This window comes from Xiphophorus hellerii, chromosome 19 (assembly GCF_003331165.1).
Source record: "Xiphophorus hellerii strain 12219 chromosome 19, Xiphophorus_hellerii-4.1, whole genome shotgun sequence".
In the NCBI taxonomy this organism is placed as follows: domain Eukaryota; kingdom Metazoa; phylum Chordata; class Actinopteri; order Cyprinodontiformes; family Poeciliidae; genus Xiphophorus; species Xiphophorus hellerii.
Window position 1 is genome coordinate 28,140,956 of NC_045690.1, and position 26,427 is coordinate 28,167,382.

At 40.9% G+C, this 26,427-nt stretch overlaps 1 protein-coding gene and 1 long non-coding RNA gene across 8 annotated transcripts in view; both read right to left on the reverse strand.

The window, feature by feature from the left end:
• LOC116708782 (uncharacterized) overlaps nt 1-26,427 on the reverse strand; it is a 246,275-nt gene that overhangs the window by 48,034 nt on the left and 171,814 nt on the right. For 3 of the 7 annotated variants that reach the window (XM_032546812.1, XM_032546810.1, XM_032546813.1), the window contains 7 exons: nt 16,310-16,422; nt 16,020-16,222; nt 15,780-15,887; nt 14,684-14,963; nt 6,196-6,525; nt 3,847-4,176; nt 742-1,041 (listed from right to left, as the gene is read on the reverse strand). In XM_032546812.1, the coding sequence (XP_032402703.1) occupies nt 742-1,041; nt 3,847-4,176; nt 6,196-6,525; nt 14,684-14,963; nt 15,780-15,887; nt 16,020-16,222; nt 16,310-16,422 (1,664 nt within the window). Of the gene's footprint in view, nt 1-741; nt 1,042-3,846; nt 4,177-6,195; nt 6,526-11,566; nt 12,034-13,183; nt 14,964-15,779; nt 15,904-16,019; nt 16,223-16,309; nt 16,423-26,427 lie in introns of those variants that run through there. The other 4 variants (XM_032546811.1, XR_004336772.1, XR_004336774.1 and 1 more) reach the window with 4 other exon arrangements.
• LOC116708789 (uncharacterized) lies at nt 24,329-26,052 on the reverse strand. Its single transcript, XR_004336777.1, has 2 exons — nt 25,069-26,052; nt 24,329-24,997 (listed from the first exon to the last, which is right to left on the reverse strand). It is a non-coding gene; the product is annotated as an uncharacterized LOC116708789 (long non-coding RNA).

The following is a 26,427-nucleotide window of genomic DNA, read 5'->3' on the forward strand; positions in this document are numbered from 1 at the left end:
GAGCCCTGACCTGAATCCTGTTGAGCATCTTTGGAAGGAGTTGAAACATGCCGTCTGGAAAAGACAGCCTTCAAACCTGAGACAACTGAAGCAGTTTGCTTATGAGGAGTGGGCCAAAATATCTGCTGAGGTGCAGAAAGACTTCTGCTTGATAGTAATAGAAATCTTTTTACTTCAGTAATTGCCTCAAAAGGTTGTGCAACAAAATATTAAGTATAGGGAATCTTAATTTTTGTCCACGCCTGTTTCATGAGTTTATTTTTTTATATACAATTCTGTTGAAGTATGTTTGAAAAGCAATGTCTAATGGGGATTGTGTTTGAGAGGTGAGGAAGGGGTGCGATAAATTGAATACTTTGATTCAAAATTGTTTAGCAGTTTTTCCAAACCCTGGTCCTCAAGGCATACTGATCTGCATGTTTTCAGATGATTCCAGATGTAATTCACCAAAATCCTGTTAATCAGTCATCAATTGAAATCATGTGTGCTGAATTTGGGAAATGCCTAAACCCTGCAGGGCAGTACAAACTGTCAAACTGTCAGTAATATTTACAAACAAGTAAGAATATGTACAGAAAGGAATCCCAACCCACTATTCTTAACAGTGATTGATATAATGCTTAAATTAATATGTGATTAACCCCTGCTCAATAATAAAATGCTCTCACCCAGAGCTCAAAGAGGAGAAGATGAGAGGTACCAACAATTTTGTCCATATCTGTATGTTACTTTGAAACAGACCTGTGCTGTGTGGCATCTCTTCTCAGATGGAGTGTGACTGAATACACACTGAAGATTCTGCTGTTTTTCTCCTATCCAGGAGTCAGTGTTTTTTCTTTGGAAATCAAAGTCGTCCAAAATACTTTGGAGTTCAGCTTGCTGGGCTGTCTCTAAAACTGCTCCCCAGAGCTGCTCTGTGTGTGCCACCAGCTGCTCCACCTCTGCTTTCCTGCTCTTCTCCAGTTGCTTGCACAGAGTGGCTGATTGCATTTTGAGGTCAAGGAGCTTGGATTCTCCTTCTGATTTGAAACTTATGACATCCTAGGAGAAAAAAAAGGCAAATTTGCTTTTTCAACACTGTTGAAAGTACTTTGGAGAAGAAAAACACATAAAAAAAGAATTAATAAATTCAAAAGATGTAATTAAAATTATATTTGTATGATTAAGCCAAATTAACAGCTAAGAACTGGTCAAATAAATGGACAAACAAGTCTGCTATAAAACCATAGTGTTTCAGTTCATATTGATAGTTTTCTTAGTCCCTTTGGTGCATTTTTCAAAACAGAATTTAAATTCTCAAAACTACTTGTTGAATTTTCAACTCATTGTGCCACGTGCATATCGAACAAAGACCTTTCCTGTTCTTTTGAACAAGTTTCAATTGATTTTGTATGTTATATAAGTTATCTACAATTCTCTGTTTTTTCCTACACTTACAATTGCTTTTTCATGTTGGTCAAAATGTATTATGGATCTCTGTTGAATTGTCTCACTTTCCACAACATTTAAGCACAATATGCTTTTAACATATTGTGCTTTTTAACATTGAAAATGGTTGAACGAGTTGTCATAATGATTGTTGATTTCAGGATTAGGGTTAGATCAAACTATTTCCATCATGGGGAAGGTGGTTGAGGAATATAAATATCCTGGTGTTCGCCTTGACAACAGACTTGACTGGAGATAAAACAGTGAAGCCTTCTTATAGACGGCTTCAAGAAAGGACAGAGTAGACTGTACTTCTTGAGGATCCTTCAAGATTTGCACGAAGATGCTGCAGATCAGTCTGTTGTTGAGAGCGTCATTTCTTCTGCCGTCATCTGTTGAGGTAGCAGCGTCAGAGCCAAGAACCTTAAAAGGCTCAACAGACTGATAAACAAGGCTGGTTCTGTTTTTGGGACAACTGTGAAACCTCTGGAGATGATAATGAAAAGAAGGATTCTTCATAAAATCACAAATATTATAGACAACCCTGACCATTCCCTTCATGATACTGTCTTGGGAAGGCAGAGTACATTCAGTCAGAGGCTTCTTCAGATTCACTGTAATACAGACCGTATTACAGTATTTGTGAATTGAATATTTAGTAAGTATAAGCTCATGTACCCGTCAACCTAAGATTGTGTGAATTGTATATTATCCTACAGGTGTACTATGTTGTGCACGTTTCTCTGTAGCCAATAGAATATGTTGTTTTATGAAACTATTAAAATTTTCTGTATATAATACCCATCTCAGTTTAAAATATATATATACTATCTGTTTTTCAGGGGCTGTACCAAAGAACCAAGGACCAGATTCAGAACACCAAAAAAATTTTAAGAAAGGTCAAGGTGGTATTTTATTTTTTAATTTATTTTGTGCATGTGACATCACATCAGTTTTGTACATATCTTTTAATATTATATTTTTAAGCAGTGGCTGGTTTTTAAATGCTGACTTTGCTTTGATTTATTATTAGTGCAAATGTCTTTTCTGAAAGCCTGCTGTACTAAAATTGATTCTGTACCATTTTACTTTGTTATAAGAAAAGTTTTATTAATGTCTTTTTTGTACATATGTATAGTACAATAAATGTTTTTTTTTAAATCAGATTTTGTCTTGGTAGTTTTAATCTTAATACTGTAAAATTAATAAATTCTTTGCAAAGTGTTTTACATGGTTGTAATTGATTTTCCAATTTGTTACAAGATTGGATTAATCTCCCTAGGAAATGGAAGACAACTGTTTCACATGGGTACCTTGAATTTTACTGAAAATTGCTGCCAAATTAGTATGTCCAAAGATTTAACAAAATGATATATAACATTTTATTTTGACATACTTTGACATGTGTGCGGAAAGACCACCAAAAATGTTTGCCGAATGTTTCGTGGCATTTCAATTTGACGTCTGACAAATGTTGTCTCAGACGTTTAGCATACATTCAGCTGAAAGTCTGCTGGACATTTAATGTTTCAAATTCTCGCTCCAAAAGAAAGCCGGGTGAGTCAGGCAGGGGAGCCAGCCTGAAACCGGAGCAAAGCAGGGAAGTCAGCTCAGCCCTAAGCAAGCTTCAAGTCAGTTCTGCCAGCTCTCAACACATGGAGCACGGCTGCTTTTATACCTAGGAGACACTGGGTCTCCTAGGTAGGATCTTGGCTGCCACTACTTCATGTGTGCCTCGGAAAAGAATGATTAATAATAGACTGATCACTCCATGTAAAAGGGAGGGGAAACAATTTCTTCACTGTTGAAGATGCAGAAACTGTATTAAGCTTTTATGCTGCATGTCAAACATCAGATATATAACCCTTCAAGATGCTTTACAAGGGTTGTTCTACCCAAAGGGAATTTATCTGCGTCCTCCTCATAGGCAAATCACCTCCAAACAAGACTAACATTTGCCCTTCAGACTAGTGAAGAGAGGGGTTGAGTGTCAGTGAGAGGTTATTAACCAATCTTGGGAGACGAAAATGGTTCAGTTTGTATTGATTTTGAATTAACTGATTAGCTTTGATTAAAAAAAATCTTTTCAATTATACTTTGACAACCTTATCCACAACTGACATCTGTCACTATTAAATGAAAACCTAGTACCAGAGCACTAAACAAAATTTGAAGCAGTTGGCACAGTGTCAACAGTATCCAATATTTGAATCTAAATCAAGGAGTGAGGAAAGTCGTGTTACCTAATTATCACCCTAGTGTTGATATGAACATTACAACACTACTAGTTAACCAGCAGTTTAGAAAATGTTTCCATGGGTAGCCTCTAAAAACTTTAGTAGCAAAATTACTGGTAGCACATATGATGCACACTAAATACAAACAAAATCAAATACAAAATAACTCAATCTCACTTACCTGAACAATCTGCCACTGCTCCTCAAACTGCATGTGACCACCCAGGCTCAATAGTTTCTGGCTCAGCTCGCTCATCCAGGACTGGAAGCTTTCATCCAGAATTCTGAAAGACTTGAACTCCCTCTCAAAGCCAGCTTGGCTCTCTGCTTGCTCTGCAGCCACTTCAGCATCATGTAAGAGATTCTCCCACTGCTCCTCAGCGTGTTTGACAGCACTACAAATTTCTTTCCTCTTGTTCCCATCTGAGCACTGGTTCTCACTGATGCTCTGGTATTGTTGCCTCAAATCATGCAGCTTTGACTCTCCATAAGGTCTGGAGCTCAGAATAGCCTAAACAAAGGATAAACACCCTATATCAAAATATTTAATCTTAAACAGTATTGTATTATATATATGTCACCAGGATTTGAATCTAAAATGCCCATAAAAATTTTAATATTGTATATTTGTGCTTACTTTTTCAGTCTTCAGAATACATTTTTCACAAAAAATATTGCATTGTCATTATTTCTACATGGTTGAAATTTAATGTGTTATTTTCACTTCAAGTTAAAAATTCGGATTTCTATCTCAAAGTGGTCACATTTGAAAATAGCTGTTTTGCAGTTTAACTTTTCAGTGTTAAAAAACATTGGCGTATAAAAAAATGTACATTTCCAAATTTAAACGCAATATTTTCAGTCTCCTCAGATTCATCTGCCTCAATTTCACTATAAATTCAGTGCAAAAAAGGCAAGGTTTACTTCAGGTCATTTGAATGATTTGTACCCTAATGTAATCTTAGGGTGGACTTATTTGACAATGAAGATATGTGGTAAATCAGTGTATTGGGAGTTGAGTGATTGTTGGGGCAGACACTGTATGCTTTGTGCTTGGAACTTGCTTCCTGAAAAACAATTTGTCATCAAAATAATTGTGGTGTTTGTTGTCTTATGGTAAAATTTCTATATGGTGAAGTAAGATTTGCTCAATGTACGCAGTTTTGCACACCAAAAAGTAAAATAAGTATGTCAATAAAGTTAACAAACTGGGAAATGTAAAATACTACATAAAGTTGCTATTGGTTTGTTAAAAAGATGTCAGATTTGGTGCAAGTAGAATGTCTTTTCAAAATACAGGACCACGATGGGGAAAGAAGAATGGTTTTAAAAAGTAATATGTTGATCCTGCATATTGCATTAGCTGTTAACCCAATTTAGTACATGAACCAAGTCACGCATGCCAAGTGTACCAAGTTACGCTGTAAGATAATGTATGAAACTTCATGAGCAAAAAACACTGTTACATAAAAAAAGCATTAGCTCACCGTTAAGTTATCATTAGCTTCCAGGACCGCGTCGGTGATAGTTTTCCTTCAATACGAGTGCCGCCACACAAGCCTGAAGCTTCACGTCACGTGACTAACAAAGCGTAACTGGATTAGTTGAGTGTTGGAATCTGACATCCTTTGCTTCTGTCTATGACTTGAAGTCACCTTGCCTTTTTTTTGACGCTGAATTTCACTCAGTGAAATTGAGCCAATTGAATCTGAGGAGACTGAAAATATTACTTTTGAATTTTGAAAAGTACATTTTTTTATATGCCTAAATTTTTAACACTGAAATGTGTGTCTGATACGGCAGTAGCACATCCACGGACAAGAAGGCGCTCCAGAGGCTTGTTAGGGCAGCAGAGAGAACCATAGGCTGCCCCCTCCCCACTATGGAACAGATTTACACTTCCAGGCTCCACAAGAAAGTTTTGGACATTTTAAATGACTCTTCACACCCTGGCCATGGTCTCTTCCAGCTGTTGCCATCAGGCAAGAGATACAGAGCAATAAAAACCAGGACAAATCGCCTAAAAAACAGTTTTTACCCGATGGCAATCATGGCACTAAATTCAAAGGCATAAGAACTTCTGCTCTTGACACCACTTTGTTAAAAATGTAAATTCTGTTGCGACACCTCCAGGCACTGCAACCATCTTCTGATGTCTATTTATTTCTCATTTTGTACTATTTATTTCTTTATCTTTGTATATTATGTATATACACATAACCTGCATCTCGTTGTAATCTGTTGATGACAATGACAAATAAATCTTATCTTATCTTATCTTAAGCTGAAAAATGGCTATTGAAAATTTGATCACTTTCAAATACTATTATGAATTTTTAATTTGAACTAAAAATATCAAATTAAATTTCAACCATGTAAAAATAGTGACTATACAAAAAATGTTTAGGTTAAAAATGTATTCTGAATATATTTTAGCCCCGTGAAAGTAAACACAAATATAAAACATTAAAATTTCAGGGGTGTTTTTAATTCAAATTCTCAAAATGTTTCACAGGGAAGTCCAACACACCTCTGAAATTTTGAGTTTTTCTTCAACTTCCATATTAGGACCCAGAGAAGCCAAAATATCACACTGGTTTTTGATCCAGGACTCCAAATTTTCAGTGTGGATTTGGAAAGTGTCTAGCAGTTTTTCTAACCTGACCTTTGTTTCTGCCTGATTGAAGGCCTCCTCAGCAGCCTGAAGGGCATTCCTCCATTGATCCTCCATCTCTCTAACCAGCAAACAAAAATCATGTTTCCTCCTGACATCTATGTCCTCTTGCTCACACAGCTTTTCCATTGCTCCAAGGAGACTGTTGATTTTAGAGTCGCCTTCTGGTCTAGAGCTTAGGACAGCCTGGAAAAAACAAGAAGGTGTTGATAGAGCCATAAACCAGTAATGTTACACATTTCAGATTAAAATTGCCTTTTAATTGCCATGAAGAGAGCTGCACATGAGGGGTTGTGTTAATGTTGAGTCCTAAAACATTTTCTTTAACCTTCTGCCTCCTGTAAGACCCCAATCATAAACATTTTAAAGTGGGATGTTATTGCAACCTGATGTGGAAAAATTACAATTAGGTCACACCTGCTAGTTGTATTGCTATATGTTTATTCTAAGTTCTGTATATTCCCACCAAGTTAAAGCTGTTTGGGTTACATGCACAAGGTTGGACGTTGTTTTTCCCCAGCTGCATGGGAACCAGTGTGATTCCCATGCTTTGGATCCCTTATCCCTTTGTACAAAACTCATGTGTTGTCTCTGCCTGGCAGAGCTTTCCGTTTCAGACTTGCTTCATTATTGACTGTCCTGTGAGCTCTCTGAGTTGTGCACAATTCATGAATAAACCTGATTGAGTGATTTTACCTGAACAGTGCTTGGAAATAGTTTTTTTTCACGACAAACCACAAACTTAAAAATCATTTTGCCGTGTAAGATTAACACAAATTCGTATAATAATGATTAAGGTTAAAGAGACTTATACAAAATCTGAAAAGTGTGGCACGCATAATTAATCAGTCCCTTTTACTCTAATACTCTTAAGACTAGTGAAAAGGGGTCGCCACTGTGGTCTGCATGCAGAGACAGGTTTTGACCGTACACAGTAGTTTCCGTGTATGGTCTAACTCTGCAAATAACACCACCATCATAATAAATTACAATTTCCCTGCAGGAAAATACCAAAGGGGTTAATAAAGTTTCTATCTATCTATCTATACATCTATCTGCCTGTCTGTTAATAAAATGAGAATAGTGGCGGGAACATCATAGCATGTTGATGCTTGTCTTCATAAATAGAGCTTTTGAGTTACATTTCTTACTTTTGAAATGTTGTGTGCTTGAATATTATTGTATCAATCAAATCAAAGCATTTTTTTCCATATACTGTCAAGTTACATCAATGTGAAAAAAGTAAATATTTAATTTCAAAAAGTACTTATCCTTTTACTGCCATAATTTTAGTTCATGTGTTTTATTTTAAGTTGAGCCAACACGAAGACGTAGACCGAGGAGCAGCAGAGGACCACGCCCTGGAACCCCGGAGAGGTAAAGACTCTGCACTACTAAGGGGGGGTTAAGACTGATTAGCTCACAGCCCTGGTTCCTGATTAGACTTCCGACCTGCACTCAATCCAAGGATCTCTAGTTTGCTGCAACAGACTTGGTGAATGGACAAAGATCACTGTGTAATGAAGGACTGAGTCGTCGAAAGGTGACAATCAGTTCTACTTTGCTTCTGTTCAAAGGAGGATTTTCCATGTGAAGACAAGACCCAAACCAAGGACACCAAAGCCTTCTGTTGCTGAGATCATTCATCATCTGGGTATGAGTTGAACTGCACCCCAAAGCCTCGCTCTATTAATTAAATGATACAACATAGGGAAAGGTGATAGAAAAGATTTAAGTGTGATTCAAAATTTTTATGTTAACCCTATAGTCTTTGATAATTGAATATAATTGTTATTTACCCCTGCTAAAAGCTTGCTTAATAAAGGTGCATTAAAATTTTGATAAGGAGTTGCGGACAGTCAAATTAATTGAGTCATTTATTGAGTATGGTTCTTCTGATCAATGTAAAACCCATGAGCATGATTCTAGAAGTGTGGTAGCTACAGGCGTTTCTTTAGTGTTTGTAAAATAATGACCTTGGGGCTTATGTTGAGCTACTAAAATTATCTAGTCTGTAACAAGTGCTCACTATTGATAGGGAGAGAGCTACCATTAACAAGAGTGGTTTATGGAGTCACGCTGCTGCAGGGCTACTCAGCTGATTACTTCAATAACTGAAAAAAATCATAACTTTTGAATGAAGGTAGTTAAAAGTTAGATGAGTCTCTCTTGACACCAGCTTGAGTAGATTATCTCCCCTGAATCTGTCTTAGGGTAAGACTCGAGGATTTTAGAGATTTTCCGGACACGTTGGCCGGAGAGCTGGTCAGAAGATCAGCTCTCTGTCAGAAGACCAGCTCTCTGTCCATTCAGTCTATGAGAGTTGTGAGGATCGGGTGGGGCAGACTATTGAATAGAATAGAATAGAATTACTTTATTCATCCCAGCAGGGAAATTATTTCGCAGTTACAGCAGCATAGAGACAAGACACACACAACCACCACTGAGTAGCAATTGTAGACAAAATAAAAATAAAAATAAAATATAACATGCTGTCAATATAAAAAGCAGCTTAGAGCAGTCCTTGCAAAGATTCAAAAAATGCAGATACAGTATGTATATGTAAATATATGTACAGCAAGTGTGCCACAGTGCAGTTGTGCAAAATTGGACTGATTAGTGCAGAACAATGATTTAGCTTTTATTGTACAGTGAGATGGCATGTGGCAGGAAGGATTTCCTGTATCTGTCCCTACGACAGCGGAGCTGGAGCAGCCTATGTGAGAAGGTGCTCCGCTGTCTGTCCACTATGTGGTGGAGAGGGTGCTGTTTATTGTCCATAATAGACAGAACCTTCTTCAGTGTCCTCCTCTCCACCACAGTTTCCAGGGACTCCAGCCTTAGTCCCAGTACAGAGCCAGCTTTCCTGATGATTTTGTCTAGTCTATTAGAGTCGCTGGCTCTGATGCTGCTTCCCCAACAAACAGCAGCAAAGAAGATGGCACCGGCAACAACACTGTGATAAAAGGTCTCCAACATCTTGCTGCACACATTGAAGGATCTCAGCTTCCTTAAAAAATAGAGTCTGCTCATCCCCTTCTTGCACACAGCGCCAGTGTTAGATGCCCAGTCCAGTCTGTTGCCGATTACAACTCCCAGGTATTTGTAATCCTCCACCTCCTCCACCACTTCCCCTTTGATCTTTAGTGGCCGTGAAGGTATCTTCTTCCTTCTGAAGTCAATCACCATCTCTCTGGTCTTACTCATGTTGAGCCTCAGGTGATTCTGGTCAGACCACTCCACAAAGCTGTCCACCAGTGTCCTGTACTCCCCCTCCCTTCCATCCCCTATACACCCGACAACCGCTGAGTCATCAGAAAACTTCTGTAGGTGACATGACTCAGAGTTGTACTGGAAATCAGTGGTGTACAAGGTGAAGAGAAAGGGAGAAAGCACAGTTCCCTGTGGAGCTCCTACGTCACTGACCACCACATCAGACAGGACACTGCCCAGACGGACAAACTGTGGCCTGCCTGTCAAGTAGTCAGTAACCCAGGAGATCAATGAGTCGTTGACACCCATCCTCCGCAGCTTCTCACCCAGCAGCAGAGGCTGGATGGTGTTGAAGGCACTGGAGAAATCAAAGAATGTGATTCTCACAGTGTCTCCTCCACCATCCAGGTGCGAAAGTGCTCGTTGCAGCAGGAAGATGACGGCATCGTCAACTCCTAAGTGGGGCTGGTAGGCAAATTGCAGGGGGTCTAGAAACGTCCTCACCCGAGGCCTCAGCTGGGCCAGGACCAGTCTCTCCATGAGTTTCATCACATGAGATGTGAGAGCAACTGGTCTGTAGTCCTCTGGGTCGGCTGGCCTTGGCTTCTTGGGAACAGGAACCACATGTGATGTCTTCCACCGCAGCGGGACTCTCTCCAGCCTCAAGCTCAGGTTGTGCATGTGTACCAGTACAGGGGCCAGCGGGATGGAGCAGGTCTTCAAGATCCGTGGTGCAGAGCCTGATGCAGGTCCTGCAGCCTTCCCCTGGTGTAATCGCTCCAACTGTCTCTCAACCTGGCCTGTAGTCACCGTTAGCTGGGGGTAGGTGTTGTTGTCTGCAGTGGAGATGGGGGAGGAGGGGGACTTGGGGGGCTGAAGGAGAGGTGGTGTGCTGGAGAATGCCGGTAGGTGGATTGAACAACTTGGGGCAGTGTGGATGTGTGGGGGGCTGGTGGTGGTATGGGAGTAGCAGGAGGTGAGCTGAACCTGTTGAAAAACTGGTTGAACTGGTTTGCTCTATCCCGGCCCCCAGATATCTGTGTGTCCTTCCCCTTCATTCCAGCGATGTTCTTCATTCCTTTCCACACATCTCTCACACTGTTCTGCTCGAGTTTGGACTCAAGCTTCCTCCTGTAGTTGTCCTTGCATGTCCTCAGTGTCTCTCTGAGTTCACGCTGAACTCTCCTCTGCTCCTCCTTATCTCCTGACCTGAAAGCCATCTTCTTTTTGTTTAAAAGTGCCTTCAGGTCACTGGTATTGCGCAATAACATAAGTAATTTTCACTATCAGTAATGTTGTGTCTACCAGAGGATTCCTCTCAGAGGTGGGGACTCGAGTCACATGACTTGGACTCGAGTCAGACTCGAGTCGTTAAAATCACGACTTGAGACTTGACTTGAAAAAATGCTCAAAGACTCGGACTTGACTTTGACTTTCATGCCATTGACTTGGGACTTGACTCGACTTGAAGCTGTTTACTTGAAAAGACTTGATATTTTTTACTCAAAGTCTTAAAATTTAAAACACATTATTTATAAAGTGGCGTCATTAATTAATTTCACTCATTCCGCATCAATATTCGCAGACCGTCACTATGTTTTTCCTCTCTCCTTATGTATGTATGTGTACGTAGCTGCAGCACAACCAATCAAATTAACAGGATTTGAACGTTTAAAAAAACGCGGCAAAACTAAAGGTTCCTGACTTGAGACTTGACTCGACTTTTGCCTGTCTTTACTTGAGACTTGACTCGGACTTGAGGACAGAGACTTGAGACTTACTTGAGACTTGCAACACAGTGACTTGGTCACACCTCTGATTCCTCTGGTCATTATCTTTCATTAGAGCCCTCATTGATGACTGTATATTGAAGCACTGAGGAGTTACAGTCATTTGAAGTTTGTATATCAGATGTGGTCCAAGTGTGCCATTTGGAGAACACTTGTACATCCTCAAAAAATAAACATGTCCAAAATGACATTTCTTTTTTGTGCTATTTTGATCAGTCTTCAAATCCACAAGCAGAATACTTTATTATACAGAGTTATTGTATTTCCGAGTCCATACATTCAACACTCAATGTGCATTTACAAGAAATAAAAATGAAAAATCTGGGTGAAGCAAAATTTTAAAACAATTTTTGTGTTACAAACGTAATAGCTACAAACTACTTACAGTTAAAGTATTTTTGACTGCAAAAATTGAAAATTTAGCTTGTTATCTTCATAAAGAGACCAAGCTTTTGCATGTACTGTTATGTTCCGGGGTTCTCTGGTTCTCTTGGTGGGGTTTTCCTGTCCACCTCTTACCACCAGATGGCGACAGGTTCCGGTTGGAGTGCGGTGGTGTCATCAGCCACAGCTGTCATCAATTACCCTCATCAGCGGAGCATACTTAAGGAGTTGACCGCCAGTCCAGCGTCGCCTGAGTGTTTGCCAGTCACGGTACCTCTGAGCCCCCTTGAGCCCTGTCTCTGTGTTCCTCGTTGTAGTGATGGTGAGATGAAGCCTCATGAGGCATTGAACCACTTGAGCCAACTGGTTCGAGAAAGGGTTCATTTCTTGAAGCTTCATGTGCACACGAAACCACCTACTGGCCAGGTGTATAATCACAGCCAGCTGTATCTTAACACGTGTGATGCATTGAATTTTTGTCTATTATGGCTCTTGGGAGTAACTTCACAAAAGGTGTAGGACGAAATCATTTGTCTACATAAATTATGTATACACATATGTGTATAATAAAATATTGTTTGAATGTATTCTCTGTGTGTAATTATTCCCAAAATAGTAGTGTCATGTGATATGGCATGTTGTGTAATAAAGTTTTTCTGTGACTCTAGAAAAATGGCCTGGGTTTAATCAGGCAGAGGACAGTGAAAGTGCTTGTGGAACTAGGGAGGGGGTAGTGAATAGGCTAATGCTTGTGTAACTTGGATGATTTCATGCATTTTTATTAAGAAACAACAATTTCTCCACAGTTTTTGGTTTCAAACGATTTCTCTTTTTTGACACTACATGGATGAGGTGTTATTATTGTACCCCAACTCCTTGGAGCACAATAAACACCTCACCTTTACAGAAAATAAGAAACAGTGAAAAATACAGTTCCTCATAAGCAAACCTAATGCATCTGCAAATGTTCAGTTCACCTTACCTTGTTAGGGCTTATCAAATCAAAATGTTCCCACATAGGGGAAATCCTCCTCTTTCTCGCCGGCTCCATCCTACTCCTATCCTGTCCTCGCGCTCCTAAATCTCCTATCTATCTATCTCTCTCCTAAACTCTCCAAACACCAAACTAACTGTCTCAAACTAAATAACCACTATCCAAACTCTGCTATCCAAACTATCAAAACTCTATCCACTCTCTCAACTGACCGCAACTCGCCTACAACAGCCCACATTTTGAATGCAGCCTGTGGGGTTTCTAAAGCTGTCAAACCCCGCGCCAAACTCTGAGCCACTTCCCGAAGCAGTCACGTGGTACAGCCGGGCAGCGAGGCTTCGGACGTCATCGTTTTCGGCTCCTCCCCTAAATGAAGCAAGCCTCGATACGCGCTTTACGGAAACGCCCCCTCCATTACTCGACACACGCCTCGAAGCCTCGGCACATCACGTAACATCACTACCTCGTTGCCTTGAGCCTTCTAGTGATTCTCTTTGTGTTCCTCTGTTGCCTTCAGGTGATCCCTTTGACACTCTGGACCAGTGGACCAGAGCCTGGCAGCTTTCCTGGTTTCAGAACCTCCCTCGTGACGCCGTGGAAGATACCCACTGGTTGCCCGAGTTCCCAGACTCACCTCTCCGTTGTTTTGCAAGTATCTCCTGGACCCCACGGCTGGCTGTCGAACCACTCCGCTGTGTCTCCGTTGCACCCGAGCCTACCTGTCCGTTCTCCGCCGCACTCCTCCGTTTGTTCCTGGACCCACTAAGAGACCGAGACCCTGGACATACTCAGTTACCCTCCAAGATTCAGATCCAACCACCACCAAGTAAGAACAACCTGTGTTTCATCTGAGTTTTCCATATTCCCACGACCCCTGAACTCACCAGTCTGCTTTTTCCCCTCGCAGTGAACCACTGCTGCCCGTTACAGTTGATTCCCTGGACCAGACCACCTTCCCACATTCTGATAATTGTGTACCTTAATAAATCACTTAAACTGATTCTTACTCTCCTGTCTTGTGTTCTGCATGTGGGCTAGAAACCTTTAACCCATCATGACATGTACTCTAAATTGTTCAAAACAGCAGCTGATTTAATTTGGGTATACCTTTTTAGGCGTTTTTGGTGATTTATGGGGTGAGGGTTAAGGGGTCTCCCTGGTGGTAGTAACAACCTTTTCCACATGTCAATGTTCTTCTTAGGCCCCTAATGAGCCATTATTGGAACCTGCTGCGTTAAACCAGGGAGAGACCTAAAACACTCAGGATGCCGGACCTCGGGGACCGACTTTGGACACCCCTGGGTTAAACTGACTGACGATGAATACATAAATTAAAAACTAGAGTATAGACTTTTTTTTAAGTGTTTTTGCATAATTTTGCCCAGGTTAACTTAAAAAGTGTGCTATTAATGTTATAGGTTAATTTCTATAACATTAAAAGTTATAAACTACAGAAAAGTAATTGTTAGGGATGTACAAATATAAAAATTTGGGCCAATGTTGATATCCAATATTAATACTGCTATTATGTCAGTATTTAACAGTATTTTACGTTATAAACATTTTTATTCGATTAATCATCAAAGTAATCAATATATATTACTTGACTACCAAAATAATCGTTTCGAACAACCATAGTTGGAAGGTTAGACCCTGAAATGTTATTTCCTTTTGGAAGCTGTTGTAATTCTCTCAGCAGTTTCACATTGATGAAACAGAAATAAGTCTTCCATTTGAGTATTAACAACACACAATTCTGCCAAGCTCAAATATTTTCCCTTTACAGTTTTTAAGCAATTATGTTTAGCGGCATTATGAAGCTGCATTACATTGTCTTTTTCAGTAAAACAATCACCAAAAACAAGATGACCAGTCATACATAACAGAAAAGTGAAAAAATGTGGAGTGTACAAATACAAGATAAGAAATGGGTGTTTTACTGAATATATCAGGTTCCACTGACCAGTGCTTTATGCTTCATCTCCTCCATGTTGTTGTCTTTGGTAGGAGAGGTCCGTGGTTGTGTAAGGTCACTAATCCAGGTTCTGATGCTCTCTGCCTGGGAATTGAACCTGTTGTATTCCTCGTCCAGGACACTCTGGGCTGTAGCCTGTTTATGTAGCCGAGTCTCCAAATTTCTGTAGCGCTGTAACAAGTTGTCCCCGTCTTTCAGGATGTTTTCAGCTCTTACCCCCTGCCTGCGTATTGATGCCAAAAGCTCACTGAGGGCTACACCTCTAACACTAACGACAAAGAAACATAAGGCAACATGAAATGATTGAAAAAGATAAAAGTATAAAATATGTAGAAAAGTAATTTCATGACATTACTTATAGAAAGTGCTGTCTAAGTGTTGTTATCTTTCTTAGATGGCAAAAGTTAGCAAAATAATTTTTTTGCAGTGGTGTACAGTCAGCATAGTAGTCCCTAGAAATCCACCCTAATAAAAAGGCTTTTATTAGGGTAAGACTCGATGGTTTTAGAGATTTTCCGGACAAATCTCTGAGAATCGTTTGGTGAATAGAATGAGACTGTTTCTACCTTGAATCTCCCTGATCAGGATCAGCTGATCACAAACTAGAAATGATATAATTCTGATCATGAATTAAGGGTGGGGAATAGAACTTGTTTTTAGGGTCTAATAATAAATGTCTAAATTTGACTACCTTTTTTAGGAGTGCACAAAAAGTTTGTGACCTAATGGAGTAAAGGAGATATGGTGTAATTTGGTCCAGTCAGTTTAGTTTCATTTGTGGATGGCTCGGTCTCCTAACCTGCAGAAGTTTTGACTATAGTATATTTTCAGTGATGCAGAAAAGGGCCCTTCTGTGAACTAGTGGTATTTGTAAAATTGTTTTATCTTACTAGAAACATTTCAGGTTACATTTCTAAATTATCTAGGCAAAAGTACTAGGAGAAAAAGAGAAAAGCAGTAAGTAACAAGAAAAAAACTACATAATCTTGTACAATGATGTTCCAGCCTTCCAAAGGCAGTGCTGACTTTGTTCCTGTTAATTCTGCATGTGAACAGCTTTAGCTGTGTTAATAAAGAAAGTCACCTCTCATCCTGAAGTTCTTTGAAGAGAAGCTTCACATTTTCTGGCACCACCGATTGTTTTTCTTTGTCTTGCAGCCACTCACAGAGGTTTTCATGTTGCTTCTGTAGCCTGGATTAGGATCAAACTAATCATTTGTAAGTTGTTTCTCAAGTTACAATGTATTCAAGAAATAATTTCAAGTAGTAATTGAATACTAGTTTGGATCAAACTAGTATTCAAGAAATTGTTTGAGGAACTTACCGATTTAAGTCATCAAGGAGAGACTCCATTTGCTCCTGTCTGTTTTGGCAGTGGGCTCTAAATGTAGCCACTTCCTCCTGCTGCTCCTTCAGCCAATTGATAAACTCTGAGAGTTGCTGAGAAGAAACTTGCTGTTTAGCTCTCTCCAGCTGATCATTGAGCTGCCTCAGACGTCTCTCTGTATCTTCTGACATTAAGAATCCCTGGTGGATAGAGGACACACAAGATTCTTTAGCTACCCACCCTTTCCCCTTTACAGCATCTAGGCACCATCTTATTCATTCTCTTACAGTTAGTTTTTGCAAAGATGTTTCCACATCTGATCTGCTCTCAGGGCTCTCAAAGCACTCATTGACAGACAGCTGCAAATCCTGGAACCATTCCTCAAACAATTTTCTTTCATCTGGGGAAAAAATAAATCAACATAGGAAGCAAGATAGTCAGGCAGTATCTCCCCGATATCAGTAACACTCTGCAGATCAGATGGTCTGTGTTCAATGTCAACATGAGTGGTGCCCAAATTATGGTTTTAATCAGACAAACTGGGGGCAGAGAGGATTGTAAATCACCTAAAGTTACCTTGTAGTTGAAGTTGGCGTTAAAGTAGGCTTTCTGTTCTCACAAATGAGTATGATTCCTAATGTAGTTTAGCTCTGTTTGTCACTTGGCAGCTACTAGTGCAATCAATGTTCCATCTAAGTGAGAGACTAATCATAATGAGTGTCACAGTTAACCTTTTGGTCTGATTTCCAAAGAAACAATTGGACTTAATACCCTGTGATGTCAGCAGGTTTACAGTCCCTTCGAGGGTACTCGACCTGCCAGAAATGTTACTTCTATGTTAGATGTATCAGGTTCTAAGAAAATGGACCAGCCAATGGTGTTTCCACAATGAACCCAATATAGTTGGAATTTGATGGACCACACTTTGGTAGATAGAAGTGGCATGCAGTCAGGAGGAGCAGAATCAGCACTAATAATTATAACAGAAAATCAATCTGTTTAATTTTGTTGTCTGTAAGATTTCATCATCTTATGGTCAAATATGCATTTCCTGTTCAAATACATAGAAGAAGTAGGCAGTGATGTGCTAGGCCTCACCTTTAGTGGTGCTGTGTCACAAACAGTAAGCACGCAGTTAAAGCATGCTCATCTCTGTATCTTTATAACACCAATATACATGTTAGATTACACATGTTGATGCTCCACAGTCTGTCTATATTTATTAATGAATGTCTGTGACATATTTAGTCTCTGATCAGCCATAAATTAGCAGTGAAAACGTGCAGGATGAGGCAGAAAGTGCTGTACCTTATTGATAGGAGGAATGCTCAGCCACATTCTGCTAAATATTGAAAAGACTGAAAATAACCAGAACAAAAACTAAAAATACTATCGAAACACAAAAGTTCCAGTACAACTCTTCTTCTTGGCACTTGGTAAAGCAACCAGATTTTTAAAGGCGAAAAAAAGCTGAAGTTCCGAGGGTGTTAGGTATAAGTTCGCAAAGGCCACAGGACGGCCTGGTGACAAAGAAGCCTGGAGCTTAGTGGCCAGCGACAAAGGAGCCAAGAGTCTAAGGGGGCACCTGTGGAGGTGCAGGAACCTTGCAGTTACAAACCTTAGTATTAAAGAGTGGATATTATACTTTCTGAGCTGCATTTCATGTTATAATGTTATTCTGTCATCACAAATATATCTAATGTGACACTTTGATTCTTTGATGCTTGTTTGAAAAATCCTTCAATCATTGTGGCAGTCATTTAGACTGCCTTGGAGCTTTGTCTGCCAGACAAGCTTCTGCCTAACAGAGTACCCCTCTGCATACTCACTGAGCCCACTGAGCTCCTTAGACTAGCTGCAGCAGCAAATAAGCAAACACCTGGTGGAACTGCACATCTGGTGAGCTCATCAGTAAAAAGCAACTGCTCCTAAGAACAGTTGTAAAGCTCGGCTGACGAAGGTGGTTGGAGCGGCGCAGGAAAAACAAAAACATATATAGCATTTGGAAAAGGCGGATTTGGGCATAAACTGGTATGTGAATGGTTCGAAATGGAGATAGGAAATGAGGAAGACATGGATTTTGAAGGGTGGATGACAGTGGAGAGATGAAGAGGGAGAGGATGTGGAAGAAATAAAATAGATGAAGGAAGGGAATTGGTGATATTCAAGGCAGTAAACAGGAACTGGAAGGAAGTAGTTCAGAAGAAGAAAGGATAGTTAGGAGGAAAGTTGTGAGGGAGGAATTTAAAATAATATTAAAACTTAAGAACGAGGAAGAACAAGATAACATCAGCCCCATTGTGGTGTCAAGAGAAATTAAAAAGAAAATTGGAGATGTTGAAATAGTAAAGATTTTGAGAAATGGAAACTTATTGGCTCCTCCATGGGCTGCCACCTTATCGTGGTGGAGGGGTTTGAGTGTCCCAATGATCCTAGGAGCTATGCTGTCTGGGGCTTCATGCCCCTGGTAGGGTCACCCAAGGCAGACAGGTCCTAGGTGAGGGACCAGACAAAGAGCAGCCCAAAGACCCCAATGATGAAGGAAAACTTTGGACTTGGTGTTCCCTCGCCCGGACGCGGGTCACCGGGGCCCCACTCTGGAGCCAGGCCTGGAGGGGGGGCACGATGGCGAGCGTCTGGTGGCCGGGCTTTTACCCATGGAGCCCGGCCGGGCTCAGCCCGAAGAGGAAACATGGGCCCCCCCTCCCATGGGCCCACCACCCGTGGGAGGGGCCAAAGGGGTCGGGTGCAGTGTGGGATGGGTGGCAGCAGAGGGAGGGGACCCTGGCGGTCCGATCCTCGGTTGCAGAAACTGGCTCTTGGGACGTGGAATGTCACCTCTCTGGTGGGGAAGGAGCCGGAGCTAGTGCGTGAGGTCGAGAGGTTCCGGCTAGAAATAGTCGGTCTCACCTCGACGCACGGCTCTGGTTCTGGAACCAGTCTCCTTGAGAGGGGCTGGACATACTTCCACTCTGGAGTTGCCCAAGGTGAGAGGCGTCGGGCAGGAGTGGGCATACTTGTTGCTCCCCATCTCGGCGCCTGTACGTTGGGGTTTACCCCGGTGAACGAGAGGGTAGCATCCCTCCGCCTATGGGTGGGGGGACGGGTTCTGACTGTCGTTTGTGCTTACGGGCCGAACGACAGTTCAGATTACCCACCCTTTTTGGAGTCCTTAGAGGGGGTACTGGAGAGTGCTCCTCCTGGGGACTCCCTTGTTCTGCTGGGGGACTTCAACGCTCACGTGGGCAATGACAGTGAGACCTGGAGGGGCGTGGTTGGGAGGAACGGCCCGCCCGACCTGAACTCGAGCGGTGTTCTGTTGCTGGACTTCTGTGCTCGCCATGGATTGTCCATAACGAACACCATGTTCAAGCATAAGGGTGTCCATATGTGCACTTGGCACCAGGACACCCTAGGCCGCAGTTCGATGATCGACTTTGTCATCGTTTCATCGGATCTGCGGCCGTATGTCTTGGACACTCGGGTGAAGAGAGGTGCGGAGCTGTCCACTGACCACTACCTGGTGGTGAGTTGGCTCCGGTGGTGGGGGCGAAAGCCGGTCAGACCTGGCAGGCCCAAACGTGTTGTGAGGGTCTGCTGGGAACGTCTGGCGGAATCCCCTGTGAGACGGAGTTTTAACTCCCATCTCCGGCAAAACTTCGAACACGTCCCGGGGGAGGTGGGGGACATGGAGTCTGAGTGGACCGTGTTCCGTGCCTCCATTGTCGAGGCGGCCGATCGGAGCTGTGGCCGCAAGGTTGTCGGTGCCTGTCGCGGCGGCAACCCTCGAACCCGCTGGTGGACACCTTCGGTGAGGGATGCCGTCAGGCTGAAGAAGGAGTCCTATCGGGCCTTTTTGGCCTGTGGGACTCCGGAAGCAGCTGATGGGTACCGGCGGGCGAAGCGGCATGCGGCTCGGGCGGTTGCTGAGGCAAAAACCCGGGCGTGGGAGGAGTTTGGAGAGGCCATGGAGAAAGACTTCCGTACGGCTTCGAGGCGATTCTGGTCCACCATCCGGCGTCTCAGGGGGGGGGAAGCGGTGCAGCACCAACACTGTTTATAGTGGGGATGGTGTGCTGCTGACCTCTACTCGGGACGTTGTGGGCCGGTGGGCAGAGTACTTCGAAGACCTCCTCAATCCCACCAACATGCCTTCCACTGAGGAAGCGGAGCCTGGGGACTCTGGGTTGGGCTCTCCAATCTCTGGGGGCGAGGTCGCCGAGGTGGTTAAAAAGCTCCTCGGTGGCAGGGCCCCGGGGGTGGATGAGATCCGCCCGGAGTTCCTTAAGGCTCTGGATGTTGTAGGGTTGTGTTGGTTGACGCGACTCTGCAATGTCGCATGGACATCGGGGGCAGTTCCCCTGGATTGGCAGACTGGGGTGGTGGTCCCCCTGTTCAAAAAGGGGGACCGGAGGGTGTGCTCCAATTATAGAGGGGTCACACTCCTAAGCCTCCCTGGCAAGGTCTATTCAGGGGTCCTGGAGAGGAGGGTCCGTCGGATAGTCGAACCTCGGATTCAGGAAGAGCAGTGTGGTTTTCGTCCTGGTCGTGGAACGCTGGACCAGCTCTACACCCTCGGCAGGGTCCTGGAGGGTGCATGGGAGTTCGCCCAACCAGTCTACATGTGTTTTGTGGACTTGGAGAAGGCGTTCGACCGTGTCCCTCGGGGAGCCCTGTGGGGGGTTCTCCGGGAGTATGGGGTACCGGGCCCTTTGATACGGGCTGTCAGGTCCCTGTATGACCGGTGTCAGAGTCTGGTCCGCATTGCCGGCAGTAAGTCGGGCTCGTTTCCGGTGAGAGTTGGACTCCGCCAGGGCTGCCCTTTGTCACCGATTCTGTTCATCACTTTCATGGACAGAATTTCTAGGCGCAGCCAAGGTGTTGAGGGGATCCGATTTGGTGGCCTTAGGATCTCATCTCTGCTTTTCGCAGACGATGTGGTCCTTTTGGCTTCATCAGATCGTGATCTGCAGCTCTCGCTGGAGCGGTTCGCAGCCGAGTGTGAAGCGGCCGGGATGGGGATCAGTGCCTCCAAATCCGAGGCCATGGTCCTGAGCCGGAAAAGGGTAGAGTGCCTTCTCCGGGTCAGGGGGGGTGTCCTGCCCCAAGTGGAAGAGTTTAAGTATCTCGGGATCTTGTTCACGAATGGGGGAAGAAGGGAGCGGGAGATCGACAGGCGGATTGGCGCAGCGTCTGCTGTCAAGCGGGCGCTGTACCGGTCCGTCGTGGTGAAGAGAGAGCTGAGCCAAAAAGCGAAGCTCTCGATTTACCGGTCGATCTACGTTCCCACCCTCATCTATGGTCATGAGCTTTGGGTCATGACCGAAAGAACGAGATCGCGGATACAAGCGGCCGAAATGGGTTTTCTCCGTAGGGTGGCTGGGCTCTCCCTTAGAGATAGGGTGAGAAGCTCAGTCATCCGGGAGGGACTCAGAGTAGAGCCGCTGCTCCTTCACATCGAGAGGAGCCAGTTGAGGTGGCTCGGGCATCTGGTCAGGATGCCTCCTGGACGCCTCCCTGGTGAGGTCTTCCGGGCACGTCCCACCGGGAGGAGGCCCCGGGGAAGACCCAGGACACGCTGGAGGGACTATGTCTCTCGGCTGGCCTGGGAACGCCTCGGGATTCCCCCGGAGGAGCTAGAAGAAGTGGCTGGGGAGAGGGAAGTCTGGGCCTCCCTTCTGAAGCTGCTACCCCCGCGACCCGACCTCGGATAAGCGGAAGAAGATGGATGGATGGATGGATGGAAACTTATTGGTAGTTTGTAAAAATGAAGAACAAAAGAATAAGGCTTTAAATGTGGATAATATTTGCAAAAAAACTGTGTTGGAGAAAAAAATCATGGAAGAAAAAAATTATTTATGGGATCCCTCTAGATGAAGATCTTGATAAAATTAAGAGAAATATTGTAGGTGCAAAAGTGAATAACTTGAAAAGATTTTCAAAAACAATGAATAGAGAAAAAGTAGGAAATGTGTCAATCGTCATTGAATTTGAAGAAAAAGAGTTGCCACAAAACATCCAAATAGGTTATCTCAGTTTTCAGGTCAGAACTTGTATCCCTAAACCACTTCATTGTTCCAAATGTCAAAGGTCACAAAGGACACATAGCAGCAGTTTGTAAAGGGAAGCAGAGATGTCCAAAATGTGTTGAAGATCACAAGTTAGAAGAATGTAAAGAAGAAGCACAACAAAAATGTTGTAACTGTGGAGAGAAACATAGAGTTACATATGGAGGATGTGTAGTAAGGGAGAGGGCAAAATTAAAACAAGTAAAAACATAAGCTATGCAGAAGCTGTTAAAATGTGAAGGAACAGAAAACAAGAGATTAAACAAACAGCAAGTCAAATTCCACAGCAAAGCAAAGTACAGTCAGAAGAAAATATCACAATATCAGTTGAAAAACTATTATTCGCAGCATATGTTATCAACTGTACTGACCAAGCCAAGCATAAAACTGAGAAGATCAAAATAATAGTGAGAGGAGCTGAAAAGATTTGGGGTTTAAAGAGGGATCATGGGAGAACATAAAGAAAAAGTTGGAGGTAGATGGGAGATCAGGACCATCAGGTGAAAGTAGTTCATGTTAATATTACAATGGAATGCAAGAAGTTTAATTGCTAACGGACAGGAACTTCAAGGTTATATTGATAGTCTTGAAGAACAACCCGAAATTATTTGTGTTCAGGAAGCATGGTTAAAAACATTAGATTTTGTGATTAAAGGATATGATGGTGTAAGAAGAGATGGACAGTAGGGAGGTGGAGGAGGACGTGGAATATTTATAAAGCAAGAGATACAATATCAGGTATTAGGGAAAGGGAAAGAACTTGAATATATAGTAATTGAGATATGGGAACAAGAAGGTACATTTAAAATAATACATTTTTATAATCCATGTAAAACATTATCAATTGAAATAATGGAAGAATTACCTGAATATTTGCAAGGGAAAGTAATTTGGTGTGGGAATTTTAATGAAAATAGTACATTGTGGGGTAAATGTAATGATAAAAACAGACAAGTTATAGAAGAATTCATGGAAATGAAAAATCTTGTATGTATTAATGATGGGAGGGGAACAATAATCAATGTAAGAACAGGGATGAAATCAGTTATTGATTTAACAATTGTCTCAAATGTTTTAGCTGGTATTTGTGAGTGGTTCACTGATAAAAATTTAACAATAGATAATGATCATTATCCCTTTACAATAAGAGTAGGATTAACTTTAAATAAGAATATAAAGCCCAATAAAAAATGTAATTTTAATAAGGCAGATTGGATTAAATTTAGATATTTGAGTCAAATAAACTTAGGAAAAGTAGATATGAGAATGGATATAAATGATGTAAATTTAAAAATTTGTAAGATAATCATGGAAGCGGCAGATCATACAATAAAAAAAGGAGGGTGTAAAAGTCGTAAGAAAATGGTGCCATGGTGGAAAAATGAATGTAAAAGGGCAATAAAGTTAAGGAATAAAGCATTTAAGGTACTAAAAGGTAATCCAATTTATAAGAATTTAATTGATTATAAAAGAAAGCAAGAATGCAAAAAAGGGAATATTGGAGACATTTTTGTAGTACAATAGGGAAAGAAACAAAAATTGAAAGAATTTTCAAAATAATTAAAAGAATGAATGGCATGAAGAGAGAGTTTGAATATCCTATATTAAAAATATATAATACAAATATAATAAGAGATGAAGATAAAGTTGAAATATTGGCAAGAACATTTAGTAAAATTCATAGTTCAAGTAATATTAGTGAAGAGGGAAGAAAAGGAAGAGAAAATACAAAGCTTAAACATAAAGACTTATTAGAGAGTGTTGAAGAAACAAGTAATTTGTTGAATGTTGAATTTACAAAAGCCGAATTGAATTATGCACTTAGGAAGACAAAAAATAGAGCACCAGGTATCGGCAATTTGGTATAGAATGATAAGGCAACTCAGTGAAAAATATTATGTCAAAAGACATAATATTCTAATTATATAATAAAATTTGGGAGGAGGAAAAATTACCATTGACCTGGAAGGAATCAATTATAGTACCAATAGCTAATCCAGGAAAATATAACTCAAACCCAGAAATCCACAGACCAATAGCTTTAAAATCAAATCTATGTAAAATAATGGAAAAAATGATTAATAATAGACTAGTATATTATTGAAATAACAAAGGGTATATGTCAAAATATCAAAGTGGTTTTTGTAAAGGGAGGAGTATTAATGATCCAACTCTATGTCTAGAGCATGAAATTAGAAGAGCAAAAGTAAATAAAGTGTAGTGGAGGTATTTTTTGATATAGTAAAAGCATATGATATGATGTGGGTTGAGGGATTATTAGTTAAATTATACACATTGGGCATTAAAGGGAAAATATTTAAATGGATTAAAGACTTTTTAACAAATAGGAAAATACAAGTTAGAATTGGTGAAGTGATATAGAGTAGAAAATGGAACTCCGCAAGGGAGTATTATAAGTCCTTTACTGTTGTCAATTATGATAAATGATGTATTTAAAGATATTGGAAAAGAAATGGGTTGTTCACGTTTTGCAGATGATGGAGCTGTTTGGAAAAGAGGGGAAAATGTAGATTTCATTGTAAAGAAATTACAAAAGGTTATTATTGAAATAGAGAAATGGGCATTGCAATGGGGATTTAAGTTTTCAGTTGAAAAAACCAAAGTAACGATATTTAATCAGAAAAAAATTTAACAAGGAAATAAAATTAAAATTATATAAGCAAGAATTGGAGCAAGTGTATAAAATTTTTAGGGCTACGGTTTGATGAAAAATTAAAATGGAATATACATATTCAAAAAGTTGTAAGAAAATCTTAAATATTTTGAGATGCTTGGCTGGCAGTGACTGGGGAGCAGATAGGAAATCACTAAAACAGATTTACACAGGAATGATAAGATCTAACAGACTTTGGTTGTATAGTTTATGGTTCAGCAGCTAAAACACACCTGGTTAAATTAGATATTATCCAACATCAGGCATTAAGATTATGTACTGGAGCATTTAAAACCACACCAACAGCAGCAATAGAAGTAGAAATGGGAGAAATGCCGTTAGATTTAAGAACAAAATTAGAAATCAATTATTGGTTAAATTTACAAGGCAATAACTTTCATCATCCAACTTGGGAAATTTTAAATCCATGTTGGGAAAAAGAAAAGAAAGAAATGAGGAGTTTTGGATGGACAATTGAAAAGAAAATGAAGAATCTAAAATGAATAGTTTAGAAGTGACTCAAACAACACCAATATCAATTATACCACCTTGGATTCTACCAGAAGCAACAGCAGATATGTCAATAATGGAAAAGAAACAAGATAAATCTTACATGGTAGATAGCTATTCAGTACAGTTACATTTAAATAATTATTATCAATATATTCAAATTTATACAGATGCATCAAAAATAACTAGGAATAGATTTTGTAGTACCAGAATTCAATATGAAAACAGGAAAACAAATTACAGATGGATTATCAGTATACACAGGAGAAATGTTGGCAATATTATTAGTTTTACAATGGGTAGAAGACATAAAACATTCTTACATTAATGCTACTGCACATTGCATTTTTGTTTATGCTGAATGGTTGAACTTGGACTGTTCTGTTTACTCTATATGTGCATGATCTATTTGTTTGATATGTGTACGTGCTGCAAACTATTTTCCCATTGAGGAAAATAAAATTACCATTTCATTAGTTTTTTCCAAGGGATTTGAATGCAATAAATGCACAACATTTCCACAAGGAATAAAATAAATAGTGTGGGATACTTACACTATCCCACTATAAATGCTTTTCCCCAAGAGTGTCTGTACCACAGCTACTAAAGAAAATATTTCTAGTAGTCTACCAGACAGAGTTTGTGATAGACTGTTTTGTTGTCCATCACCTTAATGTTTTGGCAGGTCAAAAAAAAATTAAGATGAATCTAAGTAACCTTTTCTCTGCAGTGAGAAAAACCGTGTGGCCCCAGTAACTACATATAAATGAAGAAATAAAATGATCACACTTAATTTATAAAAGATTCATCTCTTGACAGGACGATTACACAACATGTGGAAGTGAGATTTTTTTTTCAAGAGGAATTGCACAGGAAAGCCAGGCTACTGCATCTGAACGAAGTGGTCAAATTTTTTAATAAAAAACCCAGTCAAAGACAGAAAATATTCTGTTTATGTGACCCATGCTACCAGGAAAAGACATTGATCAATATCTTCATCTACCTTATGTGTACTAAAATCACTAAATCATGTTCTCCGGTAAGATTCTTGTGAATCATACCACCCTATAACAGCCTAAGTACAGTAATTCTTCACACACTTCCTTAGGCTCTCTTTAATTTTCACTCTCAATGTCACTTTTGTCTTGAAGTG